The 23623-nt window shown below is 39.7% G+C and overlaps 1 protein-coding gene across 2 annotated transcripts in view; it reads right to left on the reverse strand.

Moving 5' to 3' along the window:
- The window catches only part of LAMA4 (laminin subunit alpha 4), a 101549-nt gene that overhangs the window by 72150 nt on the left and 5776 nt on the right, over positions 1 to 23623 (reverse strand). For both annotated transcript variants that reach the window (XM_017829548.1, XM_017829537.1), the window contains exon 2: positions 6287 to 6388. In XM_017829548.1, coding sequence (XP_017685037.1) covers positions 6287 to 6388 — 102 coding nt within the window. The remainder of the gene's footprint in view (positions 1 to 6286; positions 6389 to 23623) is intronic.

Genomic DNA, 23623 nt, shown 5'->3' on the forward strand with positions numbered 1-23623 from the left:
TGCTAGTTTTCAGAATTTTGTATGTAAGAAGGAGATAAGGCACTAAAAGTAAACATAAGGTATTGTGAAATTTTTACTGAAATAAAGACAATTGTCTACCTAAAAAAAATTAGAATAGAAAAAAACCTCACTTCCTGATATAGTTTGAGACAATATACCCCCTCTACGTCAAAGTTTTGATTTGTGGAACTTGTCCTTTATCAGAGAAGTGGGAGCTTGTGTTGGGTCTCTGTGGCCGAGTTTTCATAGTGGGAGTGCTACCCCCGTAGCTTCTGCGAGAAGCTGCCAGAAGCTTCCCTCATGTCTGGTAGAACCAATGCCAACCAGCTCAAGGTTGGACCCACTGCTGGCCAAGGCCAAGCCCATCAGGAATGATAGTAATGCCCCTGTGATAACATATTTAAGAAGGAAAAAAATGTTATTGGGCAAGTGAAAATTGCAGCTGGAAAAAAGCAGAGTGAGACCATGTGAACAGCTCTGCAGACACCAAGATCAGTGATGAAGGAGGGGTAAGGAGGTGCTCCAGGCCCTGGAGCTGAGGTTTCCCTGCAGTCAGTGGTGCAGACCATGGTGGAGCAGCTGTGTCCCTGCAGTCCATGGAGGACCACGGGGGTGCAGAGATCCACCTTCAGCCCATGGAGGAGACCCACATTGGAGCAGGTGGATGCGGGAAGGAGGCTGCGAACCCATGGGAAATCCATGCTGGAGAAGGGTCCTGGCAGGGACTGCAGACTGGTGGAGAGAGGAGACCACGCAGGAGCAGGTCTTCTTGGTAGGACTTGTGGCCCTGTGGGGGACCCACGCTGGAGCAGCCTGTGCCTGAAGGACTGTACTCTTTGGAAAAGTGACCCATGTTGCAGCAGTTTATGAAGAAGTTTGTGAAGGAGAGGGGGCACCTCACGGTGGAGTAGGGGAAGGACTCCTCTCTCTGAACAGGGGCAGAAACAACCTTTGATGAACTGACCATAACCCCCTTTTCTGCCTACCTGCACCGCTGTGGGGGAGGAGGTAGAACTTAGGAAGGAAAGAGGGATGGGGGGAAGGTGTTTTTAAGATTTATTTTACTTCTCATTCTCCTGCTCTAATTCTGTTAGTAATAAATTTAATTAATATCCCCACTTTGAGTCTGTTTCACCCATGATGGTATGTGGTGAGTGATATCTCCCTATCCTTATCTTAACTCATGGACCCTTTTTTGTATTTTCTCTCCTCTGTCCAGTTGCAGAGGGGAGTGAGGGAGCAGCTTCAGTGGGTACCTGGCGTTCAGCCAGAGTCAACCCACTACAGAACTGACACCTTGTCTCCCACCTGGCCTCCTACTTTCTCAATCCATCATCTGTCTTAACGAACTGTGGCAAATGTGGCCGAGCAGGTGTGAGAGCAGCAGCAGCCCCTCCTCCCAGTCTTGGCCTGACTTCCTTTGTGCCTCTTACACAGGCTGTGCAGGGAGCCGAAACAAATTGGTTCCATGTTGGGGGTCACTGTTGCAAGTTTTCAATAGTAAACCAGTTAGGACAACAAATACTCAATTTAAACATAGCTAAGAGGGAGGAAAATGAGTTGACTAACACTAATGCTTTTGCAACTACTGCATTCTAAAACACTCTGGAGAAGAGAAAGGCTTCATTTAGCACAAGACTGTTGTAGTTCTAGTTAGCTTTTCAAATATATATCACCAAGGTCACTATAGATAGCTGAGGTTCATCTTTATAGAAAGAAACATGGAGCTATAAGCAACAAGGCTCTTTGTGAAGCCAGAAGTACCTAATAAGCTGGAGAATTTTACTACCTTCCTAACTGCTTTTTGTTCGTACTTGATGGATGGTTGTGGATCCACTGGCAATTCTCCAGACCAGCCTTGGCAATCATGTGGAACATATTATCCTCTTGGGCAGAACTGCCAGATCTGTTCCAACTGTTCCACTCAGCTGTAGACCCAAACACTTAAACACAAATCACTCACGCTACAATATGCTCTATTGTAAAAAAGTTCCATAAAAGGCTGGAAAAGATACCAGTGGATTTATCCTCTCCACTGTTATGATCATTTGCTCTTTCTTCTTCCATATTTATTCATATTTATTTATTTATGAGTATTTGGATATCTTCTATAAATACTAATCAAATATATGGGATTGAGATGGTAACAAACCACTTAGAGATTTTTAGGTAGACAACGACAAACCTACCCTTCACCTTCTGCTATAGTGCTCTCTCTGTCTTACTTGTTCTGCTCTATGAAGGTCTAACCTCCATTAATAGTTGAAGCCACACAAAGGACACTGATAAGTCAGTCCAACAAAAGTTTGCCTGGATGTACAGCTTGGTGACTTTTAAATCTTTTCAACCTTTCAATCCATTTTGTTGCGTTTGTCTGGAATCACTGCCATAATATATTGTAGTCATCTCAAGCAACTTCCTTCCCTGGAGTGTGCAATCAAAATTTTTGGTATGGTAAATCCCTGTCAATTATATTACTCTCATATTATATGACAGCTTATTACTTTAGACAAGCTATTTCACCTCCATATGTCATTCATTTCAGAGCTGACCATCACTTCTCTGATGTCCAGTCATTTGAAGCCTGCCCCCATGTCTGAATTTTCAAATGTTGAACCCTCTGTGGAGGTGTTCTAAAGAAATAGCCCTGCTGTAGGTTACTGGTGGAATAGGGTCAGGGGGACAGTGAAGGAAGCAAAACATTCCCTTCATATCTTCCTAGCTTATTAGCAGCAAAACATGATGTGCTTTATGCAGGAGAAAAGCACATCCCTGGGTCTGCAGACTACTACTTGCAGTTGATGCAGTTTCACCCATTTAACATCACATATATGTATGTTTCTAAAATCAAAAGCTAAAGTCCTAAGTGCCTAAGTGACTTTATTTTCTTCTCTTAGCCAGGATTAAGAAAATTATGTTAAAAGTCTAAAGTCTAAAATCAGCACAATAAATTGGCATTTCTTCCCCTTACCTGTATCAACAGATAACGTCTTTGAAATGAAGCGAAGCATTATTTGACATCTCAATTTGATTATATCATAAATAGAGCTTACACTGTGTTGGATGTTCTTCCTTTAACACTTGGATGATTTTCCATCCTAATACCATGGACTGAGTGTCTCTTCAGTTTTAATCACAGGACCACATGACTGATTTCAGCACTGGTTTTATGTGGACATTTGTGCAAGAAAGGCTCTGTCTGCAGTAATTTCTTCTGTCTGGTTACCTAATGAGTTTGTTGATTCATTGATTGTGTCATTCAATAAGCTTTTAATGACTTGTGGATTTGATTTACACTCTATGAATAAGCTGTGAGACATTTTGAAACAGAATCTCAAGTTATATATGCTGACAGAAATTAAAGATGTGAGCACTCTACCTGAAGGCATTGCTAATAAGGGTTTAATTTTATTTGATTTTAAATTCAGGGCACAGGCCAATGAAAATTTCATTAATTTGTATGCTGTGGGAACTACATTTGCCAAATTGATTTGGGGGATTTGCATAATATGATGGTCTCAGAGCTTAGTATGGAATCTGACCCTTATATTTCATCCCTTTTGAAGCAGAGTACTTTTTCCTTTTCATACTGTCTTGTCCATTTCACAGCTTTATTTGGTTCTTATAGCTTAGTTATTACTTAAACTATAAAAAAATAATTATCTACCAACTGAACACAATGTTATTACTACTTTCATGTTATTATTACTGTCAGAATTGTTAGCAGAGTTAACTTTAAAAAATTATGAGGTTTTTTTAATGCTTAAATAAGTCTATTAAAAAAATTCCATTAAACATGCAGACATAGAAAGTTTTAACGTTGGGGAACATCAGTTCTTCTCAAGATCTTCTGCTAAAGACATTCTGTGTCTATGGCTCATGTTTACAGTAAGATGGTGACAGTGAAGGGTCCATAAGTGATAAAATTTTAGAATAGTGCTGCATCTCAGGGAGATAGCAGGTTCATACTGATAGAAGTGGAGGATGACAACAATAATAATATGGGATAAATATAGATTTATTTTTTTCAACAGTCCATTAAAAACTAATTCAGTGCAGAAAATCTTACATCTTACTATCATATGTGGTGGTTACCATTGCAAGAATTATTGGATTAGTTTGCCTAAAAATTTGAGAATGGAGAGAATGGAGAAAATGGTGAGCTCTCCATACCATGTGGGGCTATCTCTTTGCAGAAACTCCCAGCTATTGCAGGTATCTACTCCCTTCTGCGCCAGCCCCAGTCCCAGCAGCCTTTGGCCAGATCCATACATGCGCTTGTTCAGAACAGTCCTTTCGGAAAGCTGCTTCGTCCACTGATTCTAATACAAATCATGTTACCAAACATCAAGTCACTTTTTCCTAATTTAAATTAATTCATTCATCTGACATGCTTCTCCTTGCTGTAATTCAAGTTACTTCTTTCATTCTCTAAGCTTTCCTGCTCCCAGACTTTTCAGTCACATTTGCTGGTTTACCAATTTCATTAGTCTTCCGAACTTGCCTGGATGTTTCCAAATGCTCAGGAAAGTCCTGTTACTGCAGTCCCCATGGCCGTCTCTTGTTCTGTTTTATGCTATCAAACTTTTAAGACTCCTTTTCATTCTGCTCTATCCCTCTTCCTTTCACTCTTATTTCACTTAAGCTTTTCACTGTTCCCCTTTATTCAGAAGTAAATGACCTGTATTTAATGGCTTCTTAAATCATTCAGATAAGCTATCAAAGGGCTTACTAGAACTCAAGTAGAAAATTGGTGTTTGGATTTTCATTTTATTCCTTACTACTGGGCTAATTCCAGGAGTTTAGTATCCTGAAGAAATACCAGTCAGGAATGGACAAACACTTTCAGATTATTTCCTGCTAATACGGTAGCTTTGCTGTTGTTGTTGCTGTTGTTTTGTTTTGTTCCTGAACCCTTGACATCAGGCTTAGTTTGTGGAAGATAGGAAACAGGTCTTCTGCTGTGTTTGTAAACTGAAGATATTACACTTCCCTACCTCATATATTCTACTCCAGAAACTCTCTGGTGATCAGGGTTACCAGAAGCAGACATTTGACAAGCTCTCTCTCTTGTTCCTAAGTCTTCTGTTGGAAGTTTCCCCTTGGCATGGTCACTTGGCACTAAGGGGACAATCATCCCATGAGCAAAAGCCTTGTGCATGTGAAAGAGAATAGCTGTGAATGCCTAGCAGTGTAAAACCACTTTTGAAAATATAGTATTAAAACAGTAAGCCAATATGTGTTCTGCAGAAACCAGCCAATTCTAAGCACATTACAGTGGCCAAACCATAGTAATTGTTCCTAGGCTGAACAGCTGCACTGTCTTCTTCCCACAGAAATAAAAATGGTAGGAAATAGGCCATGGAGCATGACTTTATGTATTTATATAACTGAAAACTTGATAGTGGCTGCAATGATGCAAAATATGTGAATATTATGAGGCCATTTTATGAAGAGATAAACTGAGGGCAAAGGTTTATGATTTGTCAAAAGTAACACATGGCAGAGCAAGGAGTTCTGGGCTCTACTGCTTTACAAGTCTGCAAAGAGTATACTAGTGCCTAGCTCTTGCTATGTGGTTTAGATACATTACAGTATTAACTTCTATCATTTTTATTAGTGTATTAGTGCTCTGATTGCCCACTAGTAATTGGGATTAGTTTTACTGAACTGATTTTTGCTCTGGAGCTACAAATGTTCAACTACTATTACTAACACGTACCTTTCTGTATGAGCTGATTCTGAGTGAGATTGAACATACTGGAAATTGTAACAGTACCTTGGAGTTCAACACGATCTTCCCTTGGTGTATTATTTCAACCTTCTCATGTTGTTCCTTCACAGCAGGAGGCTGCCATGCAGCAGAATTGCTATGGATAACACATGTATATACACTCACAGGGGTTGCTCACCATTGTAAATTGTTTATATTATATACAGCACTGTATTCATAAAAGGAAGAAAGAAATGTGTTTGAATTTATAGATTTTTTTTTCTCCAGAGGTATATAAAACTCTTTGCATATTTGTGATGGACTAGGTCTCCAGCATACTAGGTCTCAAAAATACAGCATGCAGGAAGGGTTTTGAATGTGCAGAGATAATTTATGTAGGTGAGAATGAAATTTGGCCATGATAATGTTATTAATGTATTGATCTTGGCCCTGGTTATGATCAATCTTCAGCAAAAAGTCCTGTGGTAAAGACACTGCTTTTGCTGTGTATTGAAACTGAGCACTGGTGTTAATTGAAGAGTCAAACAATCAGAGAAGACAGAAATTCCTTACCACACAGATTCCAGATCCATCAAGGCATCTGTTTGCATTACCATTACAGTTGCAAGGAGAGCATTTTCCTGAGCTGGTACGATAAAATCCTTCTTGGCATCCCTGCAATGGAAAAAAAAAGTATTTCCTAAGGTTTGGTGGGAGGAGCAGAAAACAAGAACTATAACTATCAGGTCTCCCCAGAGCACACTGCTCAACCCAGTCATAGCAGACCACACACACACACTGCTGAACTCGAGTCTGTTCTTTTACTCTCTGTCCTGGTGCTTGCTTGCTTTTTTGCCTTAGAGTATTCAAGCCGTCAGCATTCCTGCCCGTGTCCTGTCCCTGACCAGCAGTGGGTGTGGAACTGGTAGATTCTTGCTACATTTTGTACTAGAGGATGTGTTAATCAGAAATGATAATCCTTCTCAGCAAAGAAGGTGTATTTATAGGAAAGGAACTCCTTTTTACTTGAAAAAAGGAAAAGCTTTAGAAAATTTACTTTCCATCAAAGCTTTGATGAGCTTTGGATAAATAATCTACAGGAGACAGAAACATACCTACAGACATCAAGGTCCTTCTGAATAAATGTGTGGCTGAGCCTGTTCTATATAATTTAGTATTTTTGATAACACACCAAAGCTTACCAAAATTAAGCAGAAAACTGTAAATGTCTACATTGCCTAATTAGAGCAATGGTATAAGGAGTCAGAAACACAAGGCTATTAAGATAACCCTCTAAGACTGAAAAATAAAAAGAAAATTAAAGAGGATAGCTTTCATTTGGTGTATTATGTGTAAATTCTTGTTCTCCACTGAAGAACTTCTCCCTCATTATACAAAGCTGGTGAGACATGCACAGGTTGACCTCAGGAGCAACATCTCTTACTCAGTCAGCACTTGCTCTCCCTGTCCAGTCTCCCTGTGTCACATAGATTATGTTGGATCCCTGCAAACTCATGAATTTTTGGATCCTAAATATCTTAACCTTATCTAACTCTTGTAATATTGTTGCAGAGATGATGTGAAAGCACCAGCACATCATTCAGCTTTAAAAAAAATTATTTACCACATCCTGTTTCTGCTATCATTTGCAAATAGCACCCCTGAAGTGGGTGTCAGAGCCTGAGGTATGCCAGGCCCTCCTGGCATAATTCTTGTGGCCAGCACTTTTTGTATTTTGTGGATCTTGAGGACCTACCCTTGCAAAAAGTGGGAAAAGTGGAAAGTTCAAGTGACACAGAAGAGCATGAATCTTCTCGCATTTGTATGAGCTATGAGTCTTCTTATTATATGGTACTGATCAAATTAGGATTAGATTTCCTTTGTATCTCCCTCTTCCTTACTTTCCTGGGTTGCCCTGAAATTAAGGATGAGTTTTTTTTTCTGCACTGCAGCAACCTTTGCTTCTCATGCCCGCTGTAAGCTATGGCATGAACAGCAGGTCTATAGTATCAAATCCAGCACCACACAGTGATACTTCCATTAGCTGCAAAAGCTGGGCTGTGAGTACTAGTGCTAAATATCCCTGCTGGTGGCTGGGGCTACCTAATCCTGGCATGGTGCTGTGGCCCTGTCACGTCTGGAACCTGCACTTGCACGTCTTCATGGTGGCAGTTGTGGCTGTGGAGCACCGGGTAGCAAAAGACAGCCGTCTTGAGTCTCGTCTCCATGTTAACTTCCATTCTCAAGTGTTGGTAGGCACTTCAAAACAGCCAGATAAGGTGCTTGTTTAGAAAACAATGTATCTTGTGAGATGACTAACAACAAGCTTTAAAAAATGATGTTTAAAAATGAATCATTAATCCAGTCTTATCCCAGAGAGCTCTGAGAAGCTCAGATGAACATAAATGGAAATCACAGTTGCCTTTACCCTTCTTATGCACAATATTTTATCTGGTTTGCTTTGGAAACAGTTTATTTGATAATAGTTCCTAGGAGGAAAAGTCTTCATACCACAACCACTTTGGGACAGCAGAAATACTGTCTATTTGTACTGCTTGTTTCTTTCAGTTGCTTAGTCTTAACACAGAGCAATAGGACTGGCTCCTGCCAGACCGAAGGTTGCAGAAGAATGATTACGCCACACACTGTGGAAGGGAGACAGTTAGTTTCTAAATTGAAAACAGATTCTTATCCCAGTGTCTGCCTTTGCAATATTTATTTCCACCTATACAGATCTAAAGCTTGTTATACTCTCCTGCCCCTCAGCTGGAGGGTGGTCCTAGCTGGTCCTTTAGTGTCTGCCCAAAAGCTTTCTTGGTTTTGCAGGTCTAAGCAGAATAATTTTTTACTTGTGATAGTGAATATAGACAATAGGGATATGTGTAGAGGTGTCTGTGAAAATCCTTTAGTCAGCCACAAAGATAATCTTATTTTTAGTTCAACTAAGGGCATGCCTGCATTGCAGCCATGAGTGAGCTTTCATCTAATCCACACATAAGGCAGAAAAAGTTAGGTGCAGTTCAGTGCAACACTGCCAGTTCCAGCGTATGGGAAAGTGTTGCACAGTCTTTGCTAAGGTCCACTGGGAACCAGCTTACCTCCTATTCTGAAAAGACACACTCCTCAGTTCCTCAGGCCATCTGCCTCAATTTTGTGTGCCTCTGCTATTTTCATTGTTGGAGACCCTCTTGAAAATGAGATGAAGGATACCAAGTCACCTGAGTATTTTTTTTGCAACATTTTCCCCCCACGTTATTCAATTCATCACAAAAACTTAGAAAGTGCTGATGCTCACTATTCTAATACAATACTTTAAACCATGGGTTGCATCAATGTAAGCCAGAAATGAGGTATTGACAATCAATGCTATGAGGGAAGAGGAAATGAGGGGAAAATGGGATCCAGATTGTTTCCTTTGGGCTAAGAAGTTTTCTCAGGCATTCTGAAGTATTCTGATATATTTGTGTTGCTCCTTGCCCTACTAGTGATAATGGAGTGATTGGTTGGTTGTTCCAGGATGTGAGCCAACATCATATTTATAAAAAGAAGTGTCAGAGTGTTGAACTAATTGAGGGATTCAAATTGCTGAATGTTCTGGAAGCATAAAATAATTGCACACAAAGCACAAACAGGTCTGGAAAAAAATAAAAATACCCTCCCCGAAAAATCATTAGGTAGGCAATTGAGTGAGGAACATTTCCATCCACTATCTGTTCCTGAACGGTGAATACAATTAGTGAGCCAAAATGTTAGGTCTGCATTAGCAATTATGTCTTCACAATTATAAGATTTCTTTTTCCCCAAGGGAAAAAGTTTGTTCCAGTTCAAGCTGAAAAGTCCAACTGAATGTTGGTCTTGCTGATCTCCTGAAAATTTTTATGCCTGTGGGGCATTTATTCCCCCCCTTCTCGCTTTGCATCTGGATTTAATTATTACATTTCCCAAAAACAAGAACCAGCTGCATGCTGAAAGTGCTGTGGAGCCTGTAGTCATATTCTGTTTCTTCAGACACTTCTACTGGTCTGGGCGCAAGATGGGACTGAAGATGGAAGACAATCCACATATACATGGTATGAATTTACTCTCATATTATATTCAAGTAGTTCCATTGCTTTCATTGCAGCTGCTCCTTATCCAAACCTGCATAACTGAGGGCAGAATTAGGTCCACTGTTCCACCTAGAAGTAGTGGTGCAGCTGTGCTGGGGTAGATATGTTTGCTGTGACCCTGCCTCCTCTGGTTTGCTTTTCCCAAAAGAAGAGTGCTGTGCTGGTAGCATGCACCAAGTGTCCTCTGTGACTGCATCTGCACTGTCTAGCTGAAAGGCAAGGTGTAGTTTCAGGCCTCAATTTGCTCCTTGACAGATTGTAATTTTCCTGACAATGACCAGGCACAGCTCAGAGCATGACATTTGTTAGGACGTGCTCCCATGAGGCAGTCTGTATGGGACTGCTCTTCTCTGGGCAAACTCGGAGAGCGCTTCAACACATGGACATGGGCTGTGTTATGCTATTTGACTAGGAGGTCCCCACACTGCTTTATTCAGTAATTCAGATGTAGCCATTGACTCTCTCATCTAATGGTAGGAAAACATGGCATGTTTCTTTAGTTAGTACTGGAACTTGTGACTTTCCTGTGAATATATAAACATACAAAGGGTCTCTGTCTTCCAGAGTAAAAGGCTCCCTTGGATCCATACCAGTGTTTAGTATTTCCAGAGTTTTCTTTTGAGTGCTAGGGTACATGAAAGGATGTGTATCCAGGGCTAAATGGTCTACATTAAGACATTTCAGCCTTTGTTATATTCATTATTATTGTGGCTACCAGTCTTGGACCAGGAATCCCATTACAATCTGGTCCAAAACAAACCCAGAAGAAAAAGATGGTGCTTGCCACTAGGACCACTGCAAAAGAGGAGACAGCTGTTGCACTTGGGGAACTGAATCTGAGGAACAGCACTCAAAGTAGTAGAGATGGCACATCAGCTGCTAAGTCACTGCTAAGTATAATGTCAGTTGAGCCTTGGTTGTAGCTTGCCAGCGGTGTTATGGTCTTTACTTCTAGAGTCCAAAGGTGTGCTTCCCTCCAGATCTTAGAAGGTTCCTCAGGGGGCTATGTGGATGTTCAGGCACGAGGGCAACGATCAAACATATGGTATTAGTAAACTCTCACTTCAAAGGTCTGCTCAGGATAGTAAAAGTGAATGTGAATTTTGTGTAGAAGGGTGATTTTTGATGACAGTAGGCAAAAATGCACATTTTTTTAGTTTCTAGCAGGTCCCATGCATTACTTCTTTATATGTCAAGAGTTAAATAAATGACTACAGCATAACTTATTGTATGCTACTCAAGTCATAGTAACTGTCCTGATCATGTTCTTTTAGCCTTCAGTGGAAGAGAATTAAGTTAATTCTCATTACCTGTCCTCTGGTGACGGACAAGTACATACACAGATAGCTATTTCTGGTTAAGCTGACATATCAGCTCATTCACCTGCTTTACGCTGGTGGTGTTGCAAGTTCATTGGACATATAGTTTAATTTTGAAAATATATTTGTGCATGCAAATTTTCATTTTTCTTCTGTCTGACCTGTTCTCTACAGGTGGTAAAAATATTGCCAGAAGACGATTCCCTGAGGGAATCGTAATCTGGGAAGTGAGAAATTTGGCATGACCGGCTATCTCTCAATCAAAAAATTTATAGAGAACTGTGACACATACTGTGAATTATTTGCATAATAATATTTATCACTTGACATAGATTGATCAACAGTTTTGGAACCGTGGGACCCTCAGAAGTCCCCGCAGTCTCCTGTGAAATGAAAGAAAAGAAAAGAAGAAGAAAAGAAAACAAACTCTACTTGAACATTATCAAGCTTTGCCCCAGAACCCATGAAAAAGAAAATAGAAAAAGGTTGCTCCTCTGATATAACAGGCATCATATCAGTCTTAGATACCTTTAAAAGTAGGACGCATGCATAAATTAAGCCCAGGTTTTTAATGTACTGATGAAAACAATCATAAAAATTGAGTGGAGCAATGTCCCTTCTTGACAACTTCATGCCAATATGTAATGTTTGTCTGGAAAGAATTGTTTAGACAAACAGTAATATCAAATCCATGAAACTCTGTTATATCTTTTGCCATACAGGTGTGAGTGAATACCCTAAACATCCTTCATTCATTTAAAATCCTTGTGTCTAAAACAGAGAACAGTTTGCTGGAAGTGCATGGTTTAGCAATGGAAACATCAGCCCTCTTCTTCCTGAGGACATTTCCAAACTCAATCCAAACATGCTTGCTTATGTTTATTTTTCTTTATGAGCAGTATTTGAAATTGGCAGCCACAGTTCTGAGACCTTTTTGAAGATTGTTTGCTTAGGCCAAATTGAGATAAATATCCTACTACCCTTCCTAAAAATAAAGATGTTTTCCTGCTTGAATATCTCCCAGTACTTTCATTTATGTCATTATTTATTAGAAATGAGAACATTAGAGAAACAAGTCTGAAAAAGCGGTCCTCTACTGTACATTTGATGTTATTTCAGTTTCTCTGGTTTCCTCAGAATAGGACTTTTCACAAAAGAGATTCCTGTTTTTGATCACCTACAATAGGGTCCTCACTTTCAGAAATGCTCAATCCTCAGCCGAAAGCTCACAGAAATCTTGCCAAATATTCAGCTTTCAGCAGGTCTCACCTGACATGTCTATGTCAGCCCTGAAGACAGTCCCGGGCTGAACTCCAGAGGACCTCTGTGCCCTAGGTGCAGTGCTGTGCTAACACAGCTGTGGCTGTGCTAGTACGAGGGTATCTTGGCCAGCATCCTCAGCAGCTGGTCAGCCTGACTGCCTGTGGAGGAAGACCAAACCACAACAAGCTGGGAGTCATCAGCATGGAGACATCCACATGGGAAGAAGCCAGCAGGATGCCCTTTGTATGGTTTGATTTCTTCTACACTGAAATGCATCTAAATTAGGTCAGCTGTGCCTGTTGCTGTCTACTGATTGCAAAGGGGGACCTGGAGGGCCAGCTCACGTGTAGGTGCCAGCACTGCATACAAAGTCCAGGGAGATGGAACCTATTGTACATGTCAGATATTCTGTGCCTTGTAGAAGTGTCCAGGCTGCAACAGCTGTGCTGGATAAACTGCTGAACACCTTGTGCCCTTGGAGAAGTACAATGGCTCCTTAGAGTCTGTTTCACCCAACAGTATATTCAGGTAGAGAAAGTGGATGCATCTAAAGGAAATCTTCAGGTCTAACAGGCCCAAGCAATTCCCTTCCTACACTTCAGTTAAGCTGATTTTGGCCAGTTCAGAGCATGATCATGGGATGTTTCCATTTGTCCAGATAGTGCCTACTCTGATATTTACAGGTAACTTTCCAAGGGAGCTGTACACTGGTGCCACCTTCCCCATTGCAAGCTTGTGCATTCAAAAATCTACAAACAGAATCTTTTCAGCCCCCCTCTGAGATATATTTGGTTTTGCTTTCAGAGGCAGAGAGCATACATATATGTTAGCACCTTTAGTAAAGCTATAATTTTTAGGAAGAGTTTTAAAATATCACTAGACATTCACTAGTGGAATGTGATTTTATTGCTCCTAGTAGCTCAGTCCTTCTTCGACTTGAAGGCTTTGAACAGCATAGAGCATATTTAGGAAAGGAAACTAATAAATTATTATTAAGACTTTCTATTGTCATCCAAAATACTTGGTACTCACTGCAGTGACTTTAGTTCTAATACATGTCTGTGAGATACAAGATTATCCCATTTTACAGAGAACAAAACTAATGCCTGACATCATGTTAGTGCTGCCATGTTCATTCCTTGCTCAAGCTGAATTTAAGTACTGCAGATACAGCTGGAAAGAAGAGCAAGAGCTCTGATGCTCTTAGTGACTTTGACACTTTCCAGACCTGGTGACTGGAGTAAATCTCCCCACATAACCATGCAGGAAAGATCGAGTACAGAAAGAAGTATGGCCCCACTCTTAGGACACCTTCTGGTTCCCTCCAAAAGGCACACTTTTTCTGCACTAAAAATACTGCTTTGCCAAATTGGGATGTAAATTGTTTGAATCCATAGACATCCTAGCTTAAAATCACTCTGGGCAGGCACAAAATCCATGGCTTATCATGATTGGAAACCATTAACTAAAAAATTATCTTATTTACCTTGGACAGAAATTCAAATCTTGTCGTGTTTCATTCATCAAAAGGTACTGAGCATGGAAACATGACTTCTACATCTGCTCTTCAGCTCAGGTCATAATAGACTTTCAGTTCATTTACACATGGATTTTTAAAATCCAGACTTCCAGTTGTAGACTGATGGTCATTGACCATTTCTGGCTCCCTGGGGCAAACTAACAGACATTTCAAATTTCCCAGGTCAAAGACAAGTTATTCATAAGCATAGAGACAAAGATTTAGTTCTTCTTCAGTCTACTGGGGAACTTAATGCGAAAAAAAAGAGCAGTGATAACACTGCACTCCACTCTCCTGAATTTCCTGCCTTTGCGGACCTGCAAGAGAAACCTTTCTCCATTTGTTGGCAGAACACACAACCCAGCAGATATACAGTAAACACTGTGTGCAACTGTAGTTCGGTTCCAGCCCATGCCACTGGTGTGCAGCACACTCAGAAGCCCTGGGCCCTTTGCCATCTTACACAGCTACCGTGCACTTAACGGATAACTGAGAAGGTGCTGAACTGCTGGAGGTTAAATTTTGGCTTTAGAATTCAGTATGTGTAGTTTTTAGGAGTGTCTTTTGACTGCATGGGCTTTCAAAAGTGTGTGTGTACATGAGGATGGACAAGGGTTAAGTGGGAAAAAAGGATATACCCACCTTTGCACTGTGGGACCCTGCTGCTGACTGAGCCATGATGGTTGCTGCCTTGGTCCCAGAGGACTGGATGGACTTGCATATTCACTACAAGACCTATGAACTGCACTTGCTATGTAGGGTCAGGAGACTGGAAAACCCATATGCACTTCCCCCTTTTCTGAATGTGTAGGCAGCTGCTTTGAGGCCATTAGAGACTGAGTTTACCAGACTGATAGGGTGTTTATTAATTAATGCTCTGTTTGAATGGTCCGCATGGACATGCCTTCAAGTTATGGAGATGCAGCCCTATATATGGTGGGGTGTGCACTGCCAAAAGCTTTTATGCCCATCTCACGTCTTATCTAGCCAATGTTTCACTCATCTAGGCAGTGTGTGATGCTTCAGTGCACCTCACACTTAGACTTTTCCACTTTTGTGGGTGAGGAGCTCACTGGTGGTAGCTCTCCAGTTCTTGCTGAAAACACTTTGGGACCAAATATTGACAGCTGAGAAACACTGTTAAGTAAGTTTAGGAATGCATTAAAAGTTGGAACTATGCTGTTTCTATCTGTGCCCAGGAGATAGTATATATTTTACAGGTACATGTATGATATCTGAGCAGTGTGAGTCAGCAGGTAATCTGTCTTTCTTATTTGGCTTACCTAACCATGGAAGGTTGATTCACCACACTTCATAACTAGGAGATACCAAAACACTGAACCCAGTACCAGATGCTGCCAATGCTTCTGTATGTTCCTGATTCCTGTTTTCCAAAAAGGTAGGCCCATCAGAGATAACTGCATTAAAACAGTGCTTGTAATATTATTTGGTGCTTTGAATATTATTTGTCATTGCTTCTGTTCTTCACAGCTTTTATCCTCACCTGTTTGATACATGAACACTACACTGCACAAAATTGCCAGCAATGTGTAATCAATAAATGCAAAGCAAAGCTCTGCATTTTTTCACATAATAGCTGCTAAGGAAGAAGCTTGAGAGGGTGGTATCTGTCTCTCAACAGCTGAAATTGCTAAGATAACAAATGGCTGTGTTGAAACACTTTGATTCTAATTACTACTCCAACAATTAGATTTGATCTAACTATGGTAGGCCATGTGGAGAAAGGATCTGGGAAAGGAGAAAGGCAACCTGGTCTAGTAGGAGGTGGTTTTGCCCATGGCAGGGAAGGCTGGGACTAGATGATATTTTAGGCCCTTCCAACCCTTAACATTATAGAATTATATGATCTGATGTATCCTATGTGAAGTGTATGACTTGGGGTAGAATTTGTCTAATTAAATTCTCTCTGCTTTGTTTTGTTCTGATTTTTTGAGGCACAAGATAGAAAATATTTCTAGAAGGTCTCCTTGGCCTCTTTATATACAAGTACTTGATGACAGTTCTTATGTTGTCTGTCATTCATATTCCTGCCACTTTTTTACAATTATAACTGTATAGTTGCAAATAATTTGTTTATTAATTTCTTCTAGATCTTGTGTCCCCCAAATTCAGATGGATTTGAATTTGCCAAAGGAGATGGAATACTCATATGGATAGAGATTTGTACAGTTACAATTTCCTCAAAAGCATAGTGAGTACTTGTAGCAATGAGAGGTTTGCTGCAGACAATATATTCCAATAGGCCCATTTATATATAGTGAGACATTAATTAAATCCATGGCTCCTCAGTTTGTATTTATAGCACACTCTAGCTTTTATTTATAGGTTACTGTTTTGTGTTGTCTATATTATATGTCTCTTTTGTTGGCAACGAGACTTGAATGTTATTTAAACAGTCTTACAGTAAATGCCAACTGGATGAGATGATTGTTCATTGGCCCTTCTTCAGGGAGGCCTCTGTACTTCTCTTGGGCTGTATCTATTAATGGAGCATCTGAATGTTACACTTATGGGTTATGGATCTCCACCTGCCCTCACTGGCTCCCACAGCCGTTCTTTTCTTGCCTTGTTCTCTATTCATGCTTGTGTACTCCCTGTTCTGCTTTCCATTTGTTCTCCCACTCCTCCACTTTGACTTTCCCTGCACCTGATTCTAGTCACTCACTCACTTTATTACATACCCTTTACTTCTAATGTACAAACAACTCCACAGCAATAGTTTCATTATACTGTTTGAAATTAACATAAGGAAAATATTCCTTCTCACTGACCAGCTAAGAAACTCATCACCTTATTTCCATGCATGAGCTTCTCTGTCCCTAATTGTGTTCATAAGGATATTGGCACTCAAGAAAATATATTCTTCTGCTCATGTCTTGTGTGATGATGAACATTACTCTTTCACTCTGTTTCTTGATCTGTAAAATGGAATAATGACCACAGCCACTCAGAATCACAAAATAGTTGAGGTTGGGAGGGACCTCTGGAGGTAAACTGGTCCAACCACTCTGCTTAAGCAGGGCCACCTAGAGCTGATTATCTGGGTCTGTATCCAGATGTATCCAATGTAATCCGCAGTAGTGTATACAACGGAATCCTAGATTACAGTGTCCCAGATGTACCCAGCAGAAACACAACTTGACAATGTCATGTCTTTTAAAAGAACTAGTCAGAACCACTAGGAATAATGAATATCCTCACATGGGCAGCCATTTGTGGTAGTCATGTTTTGCTTGTTTCAAATGCCTGCAAGGAATATAAGGCTGTTGCTGGTCCCAAAACTTCCATGCTTCCTTATACAGTGCTGAAAGAAATTTTTTGGTTTCCAGTTAATCAGCTATGTTTTGAGGACATTTTGATACATACACAGCACTGCTTGGCATTGTGTTGCCTTTCCCACTTTTTCTCTCCATCCTTTCTAAATGTTAGACTTCACTCTTGTATTTGAGGGTAACTTTTATGACAGACCTGCAATGATTTAATGCTGAAGCATACCAGCTATATGAAAAGGATTAGTCAAAGAGTGTAGCGAGAAAGCATTACATTTCAGTGACAAGATTTCCCATGAAAAGTTGAAACTAACTTTGTAAGAGAGCTTTTAAGATATTTAAGGAAAATCTGTTTTTTTCATAAGAGGAAGGAAACATGAATATGGAAATTTTTTTTTGATACAGAAGTTGTTTTTGTTAAAGTATCTTTCATGCCATTTGTTTTCATTAGATACAATGATTAAAGCATTTTTATCTTCTTGGAAAAATAAATGAAGTGTGTGAGCTCTTACTCAAGGTACAAATAACATTAGTTCTGCTGGTAACTTCCCCTTTAACCTGTCCTGTTCATTTCTCATAATTAACTATATGCATCTTCCTAGATCAGGTCTTGGTTTCATAGGAGACTTCTGTGAGTTCTTCCACCACTGAGTTAAAATATAGCTAATTTTTAAAATAAAATGCCCTGATGATGCCTTTTTGCAGAGCTGTCATACTTCACTCTGTTGCCACTTCAAGAAATAAATGCATTTTAAATTTCCAGACCTTGAGTAATAGCATATTCAAGATTGCCTTTGTACTTGAACTTATAAGTCCCTGTAAAGTGACATTTCAGAGGAATCTTTGTCTTCCTCTGAGTATGAGGCCCTCAGAAGTCCTTAACTGACCTATTCACCAGACCATCAAAGCAATTGTAGAGAGACAGACAGCAATCCTGCTCTACACCATACAAGCAAACTCCACAACATACAAGCAAAAGTGGATGTCTGCTCTGCAATTTTATTTCTTCTCTGCTGATTTTTGCTAAGTTAATCAGAGTTTTGAAGCCTCACAAACTAGAGAATTAAATACAAAGAAGCTTGCTCACCAGCTTCCCCTAGGCCTCCAAGCTCTATTTATAATTTCTATAAGCCTTCATTACCTCTAGTCTACAGTATCAAATTCTTCTGAACTAGAAAGGTCACATTTTAATTGTTATTACTGAAGAAATTAATTCAGTGTGTGACATCATAGCTAGACAGTTAATTACCAGTTAATATTTAATTTAATAGGATGCTTTGTTAGAGTACTGTCTGTATGCAAAAAGCCACTTTATAATATTTACTGTTTCAAGGCCAGAAACCTTATGCAAATTACCAATTTGCAATTTCAATTATATTTTTAAAACTGTAAACATTCCTGGGAGGAACACATTTTTTAGCTTAGTTCTCCAAATCAATGTCCATGATAGTTTTATAATAAGCACCCTGGTGTAGTACGTTAAATCCCTATATTGTTCTTTTAAATTTCTAGTGTTGTTAACTGTGAAATATTTATTACTTTCACTGTTCCACTGATGTTGTAAATTAGGAATTAACCAGAAGTTGGTGAACAGTTTTAGGCACAATGCTGGTAATCTTTTTTTATCCACTTATCTTGACAAGTAGCTCAGTTCTAATTGCATTTAATGAGACTGCAAACTAAAGCAATTATGTGAATTACACACTAACAAGCTTTCTGTTTTGTTATTTAACTTGCAAATGTAAAATCAAATTCTTTCCTGACTAAATAGTCATTCAGTGGAACCCCATAATATTTTTGCATATTCTTCTTTTTAAATTAAATTCTACAATGAGATAGGTTCCATGAAAAAGCCTCAGTGAGCATTTGCCATAGATCTGGGAAAATTAATATAATAATGGGGTATTCTAGGTAAGTGATATGAAATGCTTATTAAAGCTGCAGAAGTGTATTTTTTGAAGCTCAGCAATATGAATCTTCAAACATTAAAAAGTAATAAAAAAGCAGTGACAGTGTTTGTGAATCTGTAATCTTTTTCAGTAAATGAATGTTCTGTGCATGAATCTCAATATTGTTCCTTTATGCCTGCATCCCCCAGTGATGCTCCCACCTCAGAGCACAGGGCTACGGCTGATCTGGAGCCATGCACATCATGCCTGGTCAGTCTGCAGCTGTTAAACAATATATCTGATGACTGAATTTAGTCTAGTTTTCCAGCTGTTGTTGTGTTAAGCAACAACTAAACACTATAAGTTCTCCATCATTTATATATAAAGAGGGGTTGAGCTTGCCTCAGACTTTACAGAAAAAGTTATGGTTGTCTTAAGGGACACAAGACAAGATCCTAACTTAATAACAGTCTAACTTGAAAACTTCACTTGCTGACTTATTCATGACAATTGGGATTATTTATGTATTACCTGAGGAGTTATCAACTCCTAAGCTTCCAAAACAGAACTTTATTTTTTATGATAATAAAGGACAGATTACGATGCTGAGGAAACCATCTTCCCAAAGTTTTAGACACAAAGCTCAGGGACTGCTAAAACTAAAACTAGCAAGACTGAAAGTAGTTGCTACAATTCTAGATAAAATCTGACTGGTAGGAAAACAGAGAAAAAATATTACCTTTATTTCTCCCTATAGCATATTAGATAGAGCTAGTAGTCAGAGAGAGAGAGAATATGGCTAATTGCATGTGGGTAATCCCCAAACCAATAAGCAAAGCAGAGCATGAACAACAGCAAAAAATGAAAAGGAACCCCTTTCCGAGCCCTGTATTTTCTGGCTCCTTGAACAGTCCTGTGTGTGCCTCCACTACAGTAGTGACAAGGCTGATGGTGACTCCCACAAAAACAAGAAACAGCTGAAAGCCAGATGGCTTTATGCTGAAAAACAACATTATCTATTACCTTGACTAAGTAATTGTATTAAATTTTTAAAAAATTTCCTGTGCTGAAAAGGTTTCCAGACTGTTATCCCTTCCCCAGTTCAAGTGGAAAACAAACTGCCATTCAGCGACAGAGATGGGGTTGGATCCAACATAAACATATCTCAGCTAGGCATTCTCCATAGAACTGCATAGTCATTTTTTCCATATACAGTGGGAAAGACAAAGCCTCTGCTTAAAAGGCATTCTTCTCCAAAAAGGGGGAGGGCTAAAATGTTTTAGCTGTCTGGAAACTGGCTAAGAGATTAATACCAGCCTCTGCACTAATTTACTTATTAGTACAGGCACCGAGTGAAAAACTTACTTTTCAAGACGCTCACTGTTGGAAATAGAAAATCTGCAGTTGAAAGGGTAGCTAGTTGATTTTCATCTTCCAAGCAAAATGCCAACTTTATTCAATTTACAGGAAAAGGGATAAATCTGCATTGTTTCCTTATTAACCACTCTCCACCCAGTCACCAAAAAACACTCAAATAAAATGTACATTCTGAGTCATACTTTCTTCTTGAGTCCCTCAGATAAGTGAAACATAATCAGTTGATAAACTCCAGCACTCCCTGGCAGATTTTCAGAGAGCGACAAAATTTTTCAAGGACGAGGAAGAAAAGTGGGCTTTAAAGTGGATATGACTGTGCTCATGAGACATTGTTAAAACTGAGAGGGTAAATCTGAAGCTTCCTTTGATTTCACCTTTGCAGCAATTTCCCCCCCTCCTGAATTCTAGTATTTCCTGGTTTGATTTTGCAGTTCTCTGAAATGCTGGAATCACAGTAGAGAAAAACAGCGATCTGCTTGACCAATAGCCATAGCATCAATTTAAAAGCCTGTTAGAATGAAACACAAGCCACTGTGAAAATCTTAAAAGATGAAAAGAAAGAGATTTCACCCATGTCTGCCTCCCAACAGCAGACCAACTATGAACAAGACAGGCAGCCACTGGGGATGGCTGATGGGAAGGTGCTGTTCTCAGGAATGGGGCTTCCCCCTTGACTGTCCCAACACTCTGCAAGTGTGTGGGAAGGGAGTGAGACTGCTACATAACTTACATTCAGAATGAAGCTGGGCAGAGGCTGTGCTCTGAAAGGAGAGAGGAAAAGTCAGGGTTCGGGAGAAGGGGTAACCTGCCTTGATCTCTCAAAGTCTCTGGTTTGTTTCATGATAGGTATAGTCTGCTAATGAAATTAGTTTCTTGTTGGCTCAAATAGGGGGAATCATAGATGCATCAAGAGAAAAACCCAACAATTTTTTTTCCTCATACCTCACAGAATTCCATCACCCAAGCCCCTGTTTCCAGCTGATTTAAACATAACTAACTGGTGCATCAGAGACCCTATTGAGTTTCTGCAGACAATCCTTGCCATTAACTGGAAGCAGAGAGCCCCAGGAAACCACAAACTTGCAAAAAGCTGAGTAGAGCATGCAAATTCCCTCTGACCTTAAACCGCGTCTAGACCTTCAACACCTGTCCACTTCCCTCTGAATGGATCTGTGCCAGGTACTGGTGGTCTGGAGTCCTTGCCAGTCCTCAGTGGGCCAGGCTGTGTTAACCTTTCTGGGGTAGGAAAGATTTTAATAGCCAGGATAGAGAGGGCTGGGGCATGTTATGCTCTGTCAGCTCTTTTATTATTATTTTCCTTTTTGGATACTGGATCTGGACAAATGCTTGCTTCTGCAAAGTGCTTTTGAGGAAGGGTCCCTGCAGTCAGGAATGAGGAGAACAGCATAAGGGAGTCATGAATGGCAGGCTCTCTGTGGCTCTCTACGGACTATCATCCAGGCTCAGAGGTGGAAAACCACAGTGGGAGACTGGGAGTGGGAGTAGGACATACTGTCTTTGAATTAGCCTTGGCAGAAAAGTCTGCTAATCTCTTGCCACTTAGAAGGCCTTTCATAAAACAGTAAAAGGATGCATGGTAGGATACTACACAGCTCAGAAATTATCTGGTTTAGGTGCTAGTTCTGTGTATCTACTTTTCCACCTGACAGCAGTAGTGAAAGGCTGAATGAGTTAACTTTTATTCATTTTGTTGGACAGACAGAGTCAAATAATGATTCTCAGCCTTACAGTTTTAGCTAAAAAGGCTATTTTTACAGAACATATTGGAAGTTGTTTATCCAGGTAGATACTTTTTATTCAGTAATTATTAAATTATATTTCAAATTAACATTCAAGTGTGCCAGTTCTTCTCAGGCTCCATGGCTTCCATATGTCATGACTTAAACAAGAAAATTTTAGTTGCTCTTACGGTCTTCTAAAGTTGGAATAATAACTTCTGAAATATTTTTCACAGCCCTCTCTCATTCTTTGGTTTTTGAATGCTGGGGGTTTAGCACTGTTGTTTGCTAGTTTGTCATAAAAGAAAAAAAAAAAGGAGTTCTAGTATTTATTTCAAGGAAATAACTACATAAAGAATTGCACAATGCAGCTAAACAGGAACAACAAAGCCAGATCATATTTACTGCACTTTAGTCAATCTCTGAGTGCATTGTCAAGTACACACTGTATGTATCCTGACAGATAGGAAAATCTTTGGAATTAATTTTAAGATAAAGAATTAGATTTCAAAAACTGTGGAGCTCTAACACCTTTATATATAATGCTATTCAGCAATTGTTGAATCTTGCATTAGGATGCATAACCCAAACAACCCCAGCTCATGGTGGTGTGTGAAAATGGACTGGGATCAAATCCAAACATTCAAGAGGACCAATTAAAATACAAACCCCAAGGGTGTCTATATTTTGGTGTTTGAAATCAAAGTCCAGAAGCAAGTTGTAAATTATCAGTGGCTGGTTATACATTACTCAGAAACTAGACCTCTTTTATACAGCTCTTGAACACTAGAAGCTCCAATTGTTATCAGTTTAAATCAGGCCAAGTTCTCTTCAGAAAGCAATTCTTTTATTTCTTCCTGGGCGTCCTGGAAAAACTGGACTTTTAATTCCTTCCTTGCTTCCCATGTTATGAATAAGAGTGGGCATGAAATGCCTTTCATTGGTTTTCACAGCCCTGAATAAGCTTTGGGGCACTTTGCTGGTACTTGCCCAAAATTTTGTGGGAACTCACTGCTGTGGAGTTTAAATTGTATTTTCTGGTGCTTTATACGTCTTCTTGAAACGGAGAACATTTCCCACTGTCCATCCACTCTGTCCTGTACTTCCATTTGCTTTAGTTTTCTATGATTTAAAAGGTTTGGGGCCTGGCGGTGCTACTCCAAGCAGCTGATTTTCATTAAAGCTTTGATGAGAAACTTAAGCTGGAATCACAAACATCTGCAGTAAAACTTCCTCTCCACTAATAGATGTTTCTCGGAACAAACCTTGTTATACCAGAAAAAAACAACAGCTAGAAATCCAAATTACCCATTATGGGAGGGAGTTAACCTAACATAACCTCAAGGGTCTGAAGTGAGTTAATTTAAATATCTGCATTTTTAAAGTAGATGGAGTTCCCACTAGC

The sequence above is a fragment of the Lepidothrix coronata genome, unplaced genomic scaffold (genome assembly GCF_001604755.1).
Source record: "Lepidothrix coronata isolate B3197 unplaced genomic scaffold, Lepidothrix_coronata-1.0 Scaffold5, whole genome shotgun sequence".
NCBI lineage: Eukaryota > Metazoa > Chordata > Aves > Passeriformes > Pipridae > Lepidothrix > Lepidothrix coronata.